Consider the following 15,321-nt stretch of genomic DNA (forward strand, 5'->3'; position numbering starts at 1 on the left):
CCATTAGTCCGAAGTTGCTACAGCTGATTTGAGACTGATATAACTGCCACATTTGACACAGATTTATTTCAGTCTCCAATGAGCTTAACATTTTGAAAAAGCATTACTATTTAAAAGAAATGTTGTTTAAAAATGTTTCTCATTAATATGTCTAATTATTTTATCTTTGCAAGAACTAGACATATTGAGCAAATCAAAACTAATACAATTTCAGATTAAGTCCATTTCATGCAACGAAATATGTAACATTATAAAAAAGGACATACTGTTTATACTGTGTATTAAAGTATTAAAGTTAATATCCAATAACCTGTGGGGTGACAATCAAACAGCACACCTTAGCGTGAAGTAGACAAGCTTATTTAATGGTAATAATAATAATAATAATAATAATAATAATAATAATAATATGCATCTTAATGAATAAAAATCTTCATTTTACAGAAAGAAGAATAACAATATTTAGAGCACAAAGGCAAAAACGAGGATGGAAGGACGCTGAAAAAAAGTTAAATATTACTTTTCAATATATATCCATTTACATATTTTGTATTTTAAAACTTTTTATTTAACATGAACATTTACAAAAGAGATATTTGTTTAATATAAATCCTTATAAATAAACTTTATCAATATAGAACAAAATACAGAATTTGAGAAGGACAGAAAGGGGAAAAAAGAGTGTTATTTACAGAATTTGCGAGAAATACAAAAGAACAGACTATACACAGGAGAACCAGAGGGGAATGTGCTCTCTCTCTCTCTCTCTCTCTCTCTCTCTCTCTCTCTCTCTCTCTCTCATAATGAATGCATCATTTTTGATGCCGTTTGTGTTCAGATTATTTGCTGAGCTGTACACAGACACCCGCTAAAGGGGATTTTCAATTCTGCACAAATATTCAACACTTCTTTCAGTTCATATACAGAGAGCTAGACTATGATTAAATAATTCAGTCAGAAATAAATACACATTGTTCATTTTGCCATAATTTTTCCCACTTACCCAAAATGTTGTCCTGAAAAAAACAAAAAAAACCTTCACATTTTCAAATTTGGAAAGGCTGATAGATGCCGTACCTACCTCCACATGTACAACCTCGTCTACTGATGGAAAAACAACATTACTGACATTACCTTACAGAAAAACATATCAGTGATCACACCCGTTTATGTGAAGCGTTCTCCATACAAGCCTGTGACTTTTAGAGCTGCTGTTATAGAAAATTTTATCAACACCTTCTGACCAATCACAATCCAGAACTGTAGAACAGCGCTATGCTGTAAAGCTTTTTACCCAATGTGAACTTTTCCAGGAGAAACTGACCTAAAAAAACCAACCCATTTACACATCAGTAATTTTCATAATTTTTCCAGAATCTGATGGGTTTTCACAGACTCTGCCACAAAAACAGTTGATAAACCAAGACTGCTGATGTTTCATGTATGAATCTACAAGTAATGACATTCTGGTGCAAGAAGGACAAAATGTACTTCACTTTTGGAAAGATAATTAAGGGCGTAAACTTGTGAAACCAGGTAGGGTTAATATTAAGAAATAATTCTAGAATATGAATATAAAATGTGAATAAATCACCCAATGCTTATACACGGTTAATATCGAATGTTCAATATGGATATTTTTATCTGCTTCATGTATATTTATTTACTCTATTTAAAAAATGGTAATGCTTAAAATGTCAATATCTACTTCAGTGTCAACGTTCAGAAAAAATACAAAACAAAAAATATATGCTGACTAATATAATCTGAATGTAATTTTAATTTACATATGAATAATTTGTGTTAAATATAAAGATAAGTAAGTAAGGGTCAGTGAACGAGATATATATTACACTTATGCTTATACTACAGCTGATTTAACTGATCAATCTCTCTCTCTCTCTCTCTCTCTCTCTCTCTCTCTCTCTCTGTGAAGATGAAAAGGAAAATAAGAATGAATAGTAAAAAGGCATGTTTATATGTATATAACATACTATATGAATGAGATATGGAAGGTATCACAATGTACACACACACACACACACACACACACACACACACACACACACTCACATATACACAGAGATCAGAGTATACTGTATGTACATACACACACAGCAAATGTTAACATCTCCACATTCAAAGACTCAAAACAAGTGTCAGTTTTCCACAAAAAAGTGTCCTCTGATTTTTTTCTTTTCTTCCTTTCTTTTTTTTTTTTTTACACTTCTTTTTACCCCACCCTTTACATCTATCAAACCCCCATAAATGCTTTTATACAATTTATTTTGGATGAAAATGACAAAATGTTATAACAGTCAGCCGTGGAACATTACTATGTGGAAGCATTTATATATATATATATATATATATATATATATATCTTTTTAAACCTTTGAATAATAGTTTTAAAAAAGTCATTAGTAGTTATAGATATAATAATAATAATAACAACATCAGGGATCATTTTTTATACTAAAACATATATATTTTTAAAATCATGTAGCTTAGCTTCTGGCTGGAAGTACCTGGGTTGTTGAAAGAGAGAGTAAACAGTGACAGCAGTGGTAAAGCCTCATCAGATCAGAAGATTACAGTCTTGATGAAGAGCACGATCCAGTTCTGTGTTCCAGCACTGTTTTAAACACACTTTTATTTTATTTAAATTTATTTCCCCTCTCAAAGGTATATCACTGATGTCACACGGTGGTGTGTATCCTGTGTTTGAGTATAGATGCAGATGCCCCTGGGGCATATCCTTCAAAGGTTCCTGCTCCAAAAGTTAACCTTGCTAGGCATTTGAGACCTTCAAGAATTTGAGGCCTTTTCTTATTTACTCATTTATGACTTTATCAGCATACCTGAGAATCGAGTCTAAATCTGTGGCAGATATTTTTCTGTTTAGATAAGTGGCTAGCATATTAGTGGCATCATTTAGCCAGATAAGCAGTTATGTTATATCATGTAAATTTTTCCCCCACCCACTAGCTAGCTCTCCACTATCACATGATAGCCTACAAGTGGGGATGGAGAAGGCTAACACATACCTTCTCTAAGACACACGAAACCAGCCAAACACATCTTTTCAACCCACCGGTCATAAATCCCGGGGCAGCTGAGCATTCAGAGGAAAGTGCTGTCTGCCCTCTTCAACACACATGAGCCTATAAATGTGCAGGATTATCTATTGTCAATGTGATTGACAGGAGGGAAAGAGTATGCCCCAACCCACTTAAAGAACACTGCTAATTATGCTCTCTTTGACTCCCAGCCACAGATTGCTGTAACATCATTGGTATTTGAATTCATGATCCCCTGATGATAGCTAATTCAAGTGAACAGTCAGAGCTGCTGTTGTATGAAAATAATGCCTGCCGGGGGGAGTATCACATACTGCATATATCACAGAGATTTGCCAATATTACAATGTTTAATACGTCATACATTTTAGCGGTTTATAGTTAGATTTAATTTCTGTGGGATGTCCGTGAAAAGAGTTAGTTCTTGTTCTCCCTTACTGAGACTGAGAGCACATAATTATAAGAATTTCTTTATTAAACAACAACCCATTTTTAAATCTGTTTATTCATCGTAGATTATGTGGAGCATCTGCTGTACACGACCCTGTGAATGAGCTGTGTGTGTTAAACAGCAAATGTGTGTTAAACAGTGCTGGAGCACAGAGTGAGTTTTCTAGTTTTCTAACCTTTTCCACAGGAGGTTAGCAAACATGAAGAGAGTCATGACATCAGCAACAGGAAGTGGATCAAGATGCTCACTCATTGGAAAGAAGGAAGAAAGGTGGGGCAGGTTTCGCATAGGACACGTGCCACAGCAGGAAATGGTTAGCCCTGTTTAAAAATAAGGAGCCATCATTATATTATGGGAGACTGAGATATGAAATTCTGATATCTCTGTGTTGATCTCGTCCTCATTCGGTGGGAATGCTGACACTGTCAAGAGTTTCAGCCAGAATAAATTCAGTGTCATTCCACAAATCCACTTGTAATCAGTAGCTTGTTGTGCATGTTTTTCCTCTATGTGGAAGCACAACTAGAAAGACTTCAAGACTATTTTGAGGATTTTTTAGGTCAGTGTAACAAAAAAAAGGGCACATAATTGCATCCAGGAAGTGCTATAAAATTGAAAGCACAAGACAGAGTGACATCACAGCACAGGAAGTGGACTGATCAAAACTCGTCGAACAGGAAGTGGATTATTTTTATTCACACAAGACCTTCGCTGTGGGTCTGGATGCCCTGATCCATTTTCACACCGATGGTATGGGCGGAGCCAAACGCTTGGCCTTGTTCTCTCAGCTGTGTTCAGACGGAATTTTTTTCTTCAATATATATTTGTGTGTGTATATATGTGTACATGGATATTTATATCTCTTAAGCACACTTTTCTGCATCAACAAAAATATAGAAAAATAAAACGTTTTGTGAAAACGTGCTCTGTCCTTTCATTCTGCTTTTTCATCTTTTTTTTTTGCTCTTTTTTCATGCCCCATCTGCTTTTTGGCCATTCTGGTCTTGTGTTTCTTGTCATTTCTGGTTGTGTTGTGTCCATCATTCCTCTGTCGCCCTCTGCTGCCGAGCACTGCAGTCCATCTCTTTCTCCTCATTTTTACTGAAAAATAAAATTCACATCAGGTGAAGCTGAAAATCTGATCTCTGATATAGTGTTGAAAGAAATAATAATAATAAAATAAAAAAAAAAAAATAATAATAATAATAATAATAAATCTCTAAAGCATGACTGAAGAGATGAAATAACGAAAGAAAGAAGACAGCAAGAAAGAAAGAAAGAATTATTAGATGTAAAAAGAATGAGAAAGACAACCTAGAAAGGAAGACAAAACAAATAAATAACTAAATAAATAAAGATGAAAAGAAAGAAAGAAAAAGAAAGACAGGAAAAAACAAAAAAGAAACAAATAAAAATACAATAAAACATTTTTCCGTAAAGCGCTGTTTTGCGTGAAGCGCTGTTTCGTGTGAAGAAATGTTTTGCGTAAAGCGATTTTTTGCATAATGCATTGTTTCATGTAAAGCTATTTCAAAGGGAACTTAACGTTGTGTTTATCATAACACTATGGGAGCACCCTCGCCTGCGACCGGCATCTGAAACTTGTGTAAAATCATGCCTATTTATAGGCCTGTCATGATCATGATCAGGCAATTAAGCGCGTCGAGTGATATAAATATGGCACCTGTGAACCGCGCCATCAGCCTTATTATCTTCAGTGAGACTGCATGTCGGTTGTTTGTGTAAACAAACAAAAAGACGCTTTATTTCCTCTCTATCTTTTCTCAAAATCTCAGAACTTTTCTATCCCTTTTAAAAAAGAGAAGAAAAAAAGGAATGAGCGCGAGAGAGAAATATGAGTGAGAGAATTCAGGAAGTGTGTTATGGCTTGCTCCCGTTTCATCATGGGGAGTAGTGCACACTTTCTGTGTGAAGTGTCCTGGGAGCATGCGATGGCAGCCTCGAGAGGCTGCGCATTGTAACGCCTACATCAGGCGGCTCCGCTCGTGACTCGCTCTCTTCTCGGAAGCCGAAACGAGTTGGGTTTCAGAGCCTCGTGGATCTGGGCCGGCCGCTGCCGAAGCAGCTAGCCATCTCAGGTCTGGGGGATCTCTTATGGCTCTTGAAGAGGAGCCAGAGATGAGCGCTTCTCTATCTCTTTCTCTGTCTTCTGGGTCCGGCTCTGCGCTGGATTTTGGAGCTCGCTTCGCGACTACTCTTTCCACTATGAAAGCCAAACCTCTCTTACACCGAGGAGCCAGAATGGTGTACTAAAAACTGAGAGCAGCATATAAAGAGCTGCTTGAAGAGATTACTAAGGCTGGATGAGCTTTTTTCTCCCCAGTGAAAGTAAATCCCTCACTCTGCAGAAAACTCCCCTTTCTTCCAGAAGTGCATGGCAAAATATCAAGCTTCTGGGGGGAAAAACATGCATAAACCGTATTTATAACCCCACGGTGTTGGATTATTCGGCCATTGTGGGGAGTGAACGGCATGGCTATTTAGCTATGCTGAAGGTGGAGGAGGCGCTTGCGAGCTACCTCTTTCCATCGATGGCAGATAATTTAGGGTGGCCGGCTTTGCCATCCAAGCCTCCGTGTAAGGCCACCGTGGCATTGTTGGGCAAGGCCTATGCAGTAGTAATCTTGCTTGTGGGTCACTGCAAACAATGACAGTGTTGCAGGCCTACCAAGCAGACTTGCTGAGTGAGCTTGATATATGGCGGCATCCAGCCAGTTTCTTCCCTGTTGTGTCGAGTTCACCCGGGCATCAACGAGTGGAGCCCAGACCAGCACTAGTGTGAGGGAGACACAGAAGGCGAGTATGGCAGCCCGCCAACCCCCGCAGACAGGCAGGGGAACCAGGCGTCCACAGTCATGGCCTGCTACTAGGCCTGTTCTGAGAACGGTCATACAGGCCGAGCAGACAAATAAGAGCGATCCTGAGGAGCCGTGGAGGGACGTATTAGGGGACATGAGGTTGTTAGGGCAGTTAGCCCCCAGTGCTACTGTAGGCCCTCCCCTAGCCAAGGCTGTCCCAAGTTTTCAGTGTTCTCTGGTCAGCGAGCTGTCACAGGGCAGCGAAAATCTGATGCTTTCCCTCCAATAGAAAGTGGAATAGTTAACGTCACTAAAAGCCCATATGGCAGCATTTAAACTACTGCCAAATGTGTCTGCATGGGTTCTGTCTACTGTAGAAAAGGCTTACTGGGTTCAGTTTAGAGCTCGACCCCCCGGTTCAGAGGTGTGCTCACCACAGTAGTCAGCACAGACCAGAGCCCGATGTTAGCGCAGGAAGTAAGATCCCTCTTGGACAAAGGGGCCATAGAACATGTACCCCGTTCCCTGAGGGAGGGAGGTTTTTACAGCCGTTATTTCCTGGTCCGCACAAAACAGAGTAGTATGCGGCCAATTAGATCTGCGTCATCTGAACTGTACTCTTCGGACATACAGGTTCAAGATGCTGATGCCCAAACTTATCGTTCTACAGATTCAGTTTGAGGACTGGTTTGTGACAATAGATCTAAAAGATTCATATTTCCACAAAGAAATATCGCTAGCTTTACCCCCTTGCACCTTCACAAAGTGCATGGATGTCATTCTGGCTCCACTGTGACTCCAGGGCATCCGTGTACTAAACTACCTGGACGACTGGTTAATTCTAGCATGATCCAGGGAACTGGCGGTTTAACATTGAGATGTTGTTCCCGCTCACATGTAGAGCTTGGGGCTCAGGTTAAACCTCAGAAAAGTATGCTTTCTCCAGTGCAGTGGACAACTTTTCTAGGGGTTATAAGGATTCTACTACGATGAGGGTGTTTCTATCCCCAACATGCGTAGAGTCAATACTATCAACACTGAGCAAGATAAAGCTGGATCTTGGTATCCCCTCCAATCTCTATGGGAGACTATTGGAGCTTATGGGCAGCCAGCGTCATACCATTGGGCCTATTGCACAGGAGACCATTTCAGTGGTGGCTGAGAAGTTGGGGGTTTCATCCAAAGATGAAACCTCTGAGAGAAATCAGTGTCACGCGGCAATGCCTACGTGCTCTGAGAATTTGAGTGTCCCCGGTTTCTAGTCTTGGGTCACATTCTAGGGGTGTCTCCTTAGCGCAAGGCGGTAATGACAGACACCTTCACAGGCTGGAGTGTGGTCTTAGACAGCTGTCCAGCTCACGGTCTCTGGAGTGGCATATAAATTGTCTAGAAATGTGGGCCATATTTCTAGCACTGAAATTTCTTCTTCCTCAATTGAGAGGTCACCATGTGTTTACAGACAACACAGTGGTGGTCTCATATATTGACCACCAGGGAGTATTATGCTCACATCCCCAGACAGGCGCAACTAATTCATCTCTGGGCAGAGGGAAAGATTTGTCAGTGAGTGCAATGTACATTCTGTGCAACTGGAATGTGGGGGCAGATGTCCTGTTGAGGCAGGGGCTGATGCCCAGGGATTGGTGGCTCCATCCACAAGTGGTGGAGTCCATATGGCGGAGGTTCGGCCAAGCGGAAGTGGATGTATTTGACTCTGAGGAGACACCACAATGTCCACTGTGGTTCGCCCTCACTCCTCCCTCACCATTAGGGCTGTATGCCATGGTGCACACGTAACTGATGTCACATAAAGATTCTGGTCTCACAACTGAGGTTGTAGAGACCATGTTGAATGCTAGAGCACCATCCACAAGGAAATTGTATGTGCTTAAGTGGCAACTTTTTGTGTTGTGGTGTGAGGAACATCAGCTAGACCCAGTGAACTGCGCAATAGTTATAGTCCTGGAGTTCTTACAAGAATGTTTCTCAGCAGGGATGGCTCCTTCTCCAATCAGGGTATACATGGCCACCATTTCAGCCAGCCATGTCCCTATTGATGGAACCTCTGTGGGGCAACATCTTCTAACTTTGAGGTTTATATGTGGTGTCATGTGGCTGAGGCCAATCTGCAGAGCACGCATACCTTTCTGGGACCTTTCTGTGGTCCTGGAAGGTTTGTCAGGTGCCCCATTTGAGCCCTTAGTGTCAGCCTTTAAGAAGCTTCTGATTCTAAAAGGTACCTCTTCTGCTGGCCTTGACATCTCTCAAGCAAGTAGAGCTACAAGCTCTCTGTTGTACCTTCCTGCCTTGACTTTGCCCATGGATTAGCCAAGGCCTTCCTGTATCCTAGGCCAGATTATATTCCTAAAGTGCCTACATCTGCTCTCCAGCCAGTAGTGTTGCAGGATTTTTGCCTTCCTCCGTTCCTCAAGAACAAGAGAAATTGCACCTACTGTGTCCAGTAAGGTCTCTCTGTACTTATGTCCACCACTCTGGCCAGTGGCATATGTCAGAGCAATCGCTGGTCGGCTTTGGCAGTGACAGTGGAGGTGATGCTCTGTCAAAGCAGTGCATCTCTAATTGGATAGTGGAAGCAATCTCTATCGCTCATGAGACGAGGAGGCGACCGCCCTAATGGAATGAGTCCTTATGCCCAGAGGCATAGGGAGACTGCTCGTCTCAGGAAGGCTTTGTCCAAAGGGGTATCTTTACAGGATGTGTGTGCTGTGGCGGGGTGGTCTACACCACACACATTCATTCAATATTCCAACCTGGATATACAATCCACCCCAAGCTCGAGTGTCTTGCAGTGACCCTTGGGCTCAGATATTTTTGAACAGGCCATACCCTCAGTATGACGCAGTGGGTATTCTCATTCCCACAGCGTGGAGCTCACGCAATGTTTAGATCCCTTTGAAAGGGAACGTCTTAGTTACGCAAGTAACCCTGTTTTCTGTGAAGGAAAGAGACGTTGTGTAGCTTTGTCATATTGGCATGCCTGTGAATTGTGTCTTCGCTTCAGATAATAGAGGCTGACATCACGATTCACAGGTGCCATTTTTATATCACGCGACAAGCTTAATTGCCATGTCACCTGATCATGGCAGACCTATAATTACAATTATAATTATAATTAGGCATGATGTTACACAAGCTTTAGATGCCGGTCATGTGCAAGGCGCTTCCATACAGCGTTCAGCTAATGCAACATCTCAATCCCTTCTAAGGGACGTTTTGTGTAAAGCAATGTTCCATTTAGAGCAATGTTTTATGTAAATCAAGGTTTTGTGTAAAACAATGTTTCATAAAATGATGTTTAGCATAAAATGATGTTCTGAAAAGTGATATGAAGTGTTTTTTGTAAAGTGATGTTTTGTATAAAGTAATATTTGTTGAAAGCAAAGGTTTAACAATGATTTGTATGAAGCGATGTTTCCTTTAAAGAGATATTTTTTCTGTAAAAAGTTATTTCTTTTTTTGTTAAATAGTTTTTTTAATGTTGAATTTCATGTGACAAAAACCCTCCATGAAAGCATCATGAATGAAACATTAACGAGTGATGATGCTGTCCTGTAACCTCTTTATTCACACACTAAATCCAACCAATTTACTTTTATATGAGACATATACTGTAGAAACATCACATATTCTTGAGAAAAACAAAATACGGGAGGTTTAGGCATAATTTAACAACAATCAATTTAAGAAAATCAATCACAGCTCTCAGGAAAAAGAAAATAATTTGGAATTGGGTTGAAACCCGAAGTGTAACTTCGGATTGCTAGTCTTAAAAAAAAAAAAAAAAATACATGACACCTTTATCAAGATGTGTATTGTGTATATTAGATTAAAAAAAGAAAGAAAACTTAAATACATCCATAATAAGATAAATAGAGACATATAAAAGATTGATAATAGAATCAACAGTATATGCAGCATGTACACAGAACTCTATATACACATCACTATGTTTTCTTTGTTGTTGCTCATATTCTTTTTGCTTTTTCAAAAAAGATATCTTCCTAAAACTTTCTCTGAAGCAGGTATTTATAAATCATTATTATTCTTCATAGGCGTTTTTTTTTTTAAATATTAAACTCATATAATAACATGTTACAAATGTCTAATGATTTACAACTGTTAATTAAAAAATATAAATGAGAAGAAAAATAAAATGTCTCAATTTCCTGCTTCATTTCTTCAAAAATACAAAAAGTAATAAATAAATAAATAAATAAATAAATAAATAAATAACTAAGCAAACAAATCAATGAATAAATCAATGAATAAAAGAAAGAATGAAAAAAAAATGAAACAAACAAATAAAAACACTGCAAAAGTTCATGAAGCATTATAAGGGGTATTATTAGAAGTTATACTCTACACTGCTTACCAAACTCCAAAGAATTCCAAGCACAGACATGAATGATTTATGAATACAGGCTTCATAAAAAAGTTTTCACAGAAGTTTCTTTGATAATAGTGAAGTAAACATGATAGCCTGCGTTGCAGAGCTTTCCCGAAGACCCAGAGTTTACACATTTTCTACGTAGGAGGTGATTAGTAGATACATTATACCTGTGCTGATATGTAGACTTTATAACAGAGTCATATATAGCTGCGAAATATATATTGTATTAATATGTACCTGAAAATAATGAGATTTAAAAAAAAAAAAAAAGCTAAACCCGTTTGCTGGTTCATTGGACAGGAAACAGTAAAATGTACATTATTGAAATAAACTTTACAAATGATAAAGTATTAAAATAAAACATTAATACATTGTTTATTGTTTTTTTCATGGCTCAATACATAGCAGCCTTTGTTTGCACAGATGTATGAGTGAAGTGATGTAGTACGGAAAGACAGCTGCCTTGAGTAAATATGTATGTATAGTAGTGGTATACACTGGAAATAATGTGAACTATTGTTAGAATTTCACAGCTCTATTTTTTCCCATGTATATTTTTTCACGTTATTTTCACCCCAGCGATTTCCTCATAAAATATACATTAATATAGATTGAGGTGCACAAACCTTATTTGTTTCCTGAATTATTTAATTTTGAGCTCAATAGAATATATTCAGAAAAAAACCCCCATAACTAAGCGATGACATTGAATTATGAAAGGTTAATTCAGAACGTGGCCCGTGTTCGGTACACCAGGGGAGGAATGCTGACTCTGGATACATTATTATTATTAAATAAAACACCACAGAGCTTGGATGTTTTTAGTCTAATCTGTATGCATTCAATATCAGTCTAAAGATGTGCTGTTGGGGATGTAGTCGGTGTTTAGAGAGTGTTTATCCCTGACTCTGTAGACGGTCACATGTTCGACTATGAAATGCTCCTGAGGCCCCTTTATAAGTTTGGGAAGTTGGCGATTAAAGGGTTTGGCAAATAAATAAATAAATTTAAAAAATGGAAATTATGTGGCACACGTAATATACTCTGAATGCAGTTAATTAATCAAGACCTATTTCGTGTCTAAAATAGCTACCAATTAATAGAAGTCTGTCTCAGCCAAAATTCTTATATTCAAAACAAGTCTCATTATTGGTTCACTGTTTAATCTCACATGGATACTCTAGATTAGAATCTTACATGGATACTCCAGCTGCTGCTGTAATCCTAAAGACAGTCCTGTTGCTCATAGCAGGGCTCTTATTCACAATCTGCTCATACTGAACACTCAGTACTGCTTGTCTTTACTCTTCTACACCTGAATCCTCTCATGATTTATAATCCTAATATCAAAGGTTTCTTCCTCATGTCGTCTCAGGGAGTTTTTCCTCACCACTGTCACCTCTGGGTTGTTCATTAGGGATCGGAATCTACTGTACATTCGGATTTCTGTAAAGATGTTTGTTATGATGTCTGTTTTTAAAAAGTGTGTATGAAAATGATCATTTGCATGATTTCCAGCTTTCTAGTACAACTCCAAGATTTAGCCATAGCTAAGGAGTGGTTCTGGTCACCCGTCAAAACATCGACCAGCATCAACTGTACACAGTGAGTTTAGTTCATGTTCATAGATGGCAGGAAGTCTGACTGTGTCTGATACGCTGGCATCATTGAAGATTTTGGGAGATTTTGGAAACAGGCTTTAATTATTTGATAGCTACATTAGCTATGAGCTGTAATACAAAATACATTTGTTGCTTTAAACACCAAATGTGTCACCAGGTAAGTGGAAAAACAAGTATATTTCTTCAGTTTTTTCTTTTTTGCGGAACTATCACTTTAACAAACTTGAAAGCTCACAGTGACATGTTTTATACTCCGTCATAAACATTTTGGCGTGGCATGTAGAAGTACGTTTGGGTGATTATCTCTCTACATTTCTCTATTTATTTATCCATCTCAAATTTCTGCTTTTGGAAAGTCTGATATCCATAATAATGGGAAACTCAGGGAAGATGTAAATGATCATTGGATAAAACAAAAATGAAGTCACCTGGACCAGCACTGCATTAAATGGTTGCTATTTAAAGACATAACAAAGCTACAATGATGAATATAATGTAAGATAAAAAAAAAAAAATCTTCAATAGCCAATTAATGAGAAAGTCATCCAAGAATATTCACTTTGTCAGAACTAGCTGGTAATAATAATAAAATAAAGCTAATCAGTGATATCATACTGGAGTAGTTAATTTGTATGTAATGCTATTAAATATTGACCTAGTTTTAAAAGGCTGTGTTCCGAAATAGTTTTTTTAATGCACCGTCATTGACTTGCCCTGTTCCCCCACTATCTTAGCATTACTTTATTGAATCACGCGTGTGTGACATTTGATAGATAAGGGGTGGATCACTGTACAGTTCATGGGAAGAATTTTACCCAGAATCCACTGTGATCAGACATCATTTTTATTCCAAAGTAGTCAAAACGTGTTGAAAGTGGGTTTGATGGAGTGTCGATACTTTCTTTGACTAGCTAGTTATCATGCTAGCTGCATAGCTGGCCACTTAGTAATCCAATCCATACTTCAGAGAAGTTAGACTATATATATAAAAAAACCTCCCCATGAAATTGCTACATTGTTTTTGCCATCAGGTGTGGTTAACATAAATACAGCATGATTTGCGCTTAGGGGAAGTCGATGAGGGTGCATTAAAAAAACAACATTAATGGTATCCAACACAAGCGTCAATGTACAGTTTGCTTATTTGATCCAGATCTGCTGCTTCTACTGCCCAGAGCGTTTGAAGATTTGCCGCTTCACAGATGCAGGGTTTTTTGCTACACTGAGCACTTCACTGCATTGATTAGCCCGTTAAGATTTAATGCCTAATTAAATCAGAAGTTGAGCTTTTGGGAGCTGTGCGGTGTGTGGACTCACATTCACTTTGTGTGTGTGTGTGTGTGTGTGTGTGTGTGTGTGTGTGTGTGTGTGTGTGTGTGCTTTCCTTGGCAGATGTAAAAGAGAGCTTTCTAATCAAACATCAAACTGCTTTAGGTCAGCAACAACACACACATATATAATAAAGATGTAGGGGACCCTTAGGCGTATAGGCTGCATAAAGATATTCTAATGGAGACCAGAATGAGATTAACAACTAATACACAGTACTAATACATATAAACTAAAACATATATACGGATTGTAAAAACCTGTTCTGCTTCTGCCATAAGATGCATAGACAAATAAACTCTTTGGGAATGTCATTTTTTTCTGTCTCAAATGATAAAACACTCAGAACTGGGAACATACTCGAACCTCAATGTACAAATTTAAAAAATAAAGTTAAGGTAAGTTTCCAGTCAAAAGTTTTTGAAAAAGTGGTTCAAGTTAAATCCTGTAGAAGTACTGTAGAAAAGCTAAATACTTAAATACAAAGATTTGGGAACTTGACAGAACACTTTATTTTATTTTATTTTATTTTATTTTTTACTATTTTTCCTTATTTATGTATAATACAAACCTCCACATGTTCAATAACCGTTTGACTGGCAGTGTAAATGTACGTATGAATTTCAAAAGTAGGGGTTGTGTGTACATATTAACAAATAAACATTTATGCCATGATTCTTAGCCCCGGAATTGGAGACTTCCCAGTTAACAATTGTAGGTTTTGATTTAATGGTACGTTCAGTCTGTCAGGTTTCCTGGGTTTTCTGACTTTTGTAGACAAAATGAATAGGCAAAGCTCTTAAGGAAATGCCTTGTTTTTTAGTTTTATATAATAAAACACTTCAGAGGTCTATATTCTAACCTAAACATTCTACAACCATAATTACAAAAAAGTTGGGACGCTGTGTAACATGTAGATAAAAACAGAATGCAAGGATTTGCAAATCTCATAAACCCATATGTTATTCACAACAGAACATGGAAAACATATCAAATGTTTCAATTGAGGAAATGTACCAATTTAAGGAAAAAATAAGGTAATTTTGAATTTGATGGCAGCAATACATGTCAAAAAAGTTGGGACAGGGCCATGTTTACCACTGTGTAGTATCCCCTCTTCTTTTAACAACAGTTCGTATATGTCTGAGAACTGAGGAGACCAGTTTCTGGAGTTTTTGGGAGAGGAATGTTGTCCCATTCTTGTCTGATACAGGATTCTAGCTGCTCAACAGTCCTGGGTCATCTTTGTTGCATTTTTTTGTTTCATGATGTGCCAAATGTTTTCAATTGGTGAAAGGTTTGGACTGCAGGCAGGCCAGTTCAACACCCGGATTCTTCTACTACAAAGCCATGCTGTTGTAAGAGATGCAAGGCCTTCCCTGTAAAATATGCAAGGCCTTCCCTGAAAATGACGTCTGGATGGAAGCGTATGCTGCTCTAAATCCTATATACCTTTCAGCATTGATAGTACCTTTCCAGATGTGCAAGCTGCCCATTCCATAGTCACTAATGCACCCCATACCATCAGAGACACAGGCTGTTGAACTGAGCGCTGATAAAAGTCCCTCTCCTCTTTAGTCCAGAGGATGCAGCCTCCATGGTTTCCAAA

The 15,321-nt window shown here is 38.3% G+C and overlaps 1 protein-coding gene across 1 annotated transcript in view; it reads right to left on the reverse strand.

The window, feature by feature from the left end:
- Positions 1 to 2,727: 2,727 nt before the first annotated feature.
- Positions 2,728 to 15,321, reverse strand: part of LOC128615860 (RNA binding protein fox-1 homolog 3-like) — a 217,352-nt gene continuing 204,758 nt past the window's right edge. The window contains exon 14 of the mRNA XM_053638224.1: positions 2,728 to 4,632. Coding sequence (XP_053494199.1) covers positions 4,630 to 4,632 — 3 coding nt within the window. The 3' untranslated portion in view covers positions 2,728 to 4,629. The remainder of the gene's footprint in view (positions 4,633 to 15,321) is intronic.

This window comes from Ictalurus furcatus, chromosome 12 (assembly GCF_023375685.1).
Source record: "Ictalurus furcatus strain D&B chromosome 12, Billie_1.0, whole genome shotgun sequence".
NCBI classification, from domain to species: Eukaryota; Metazoa; Chordata; class Actinopteri; order Siluriformes; family Ictaluridae; genus Ictalurus; species Ictalurus furcatus.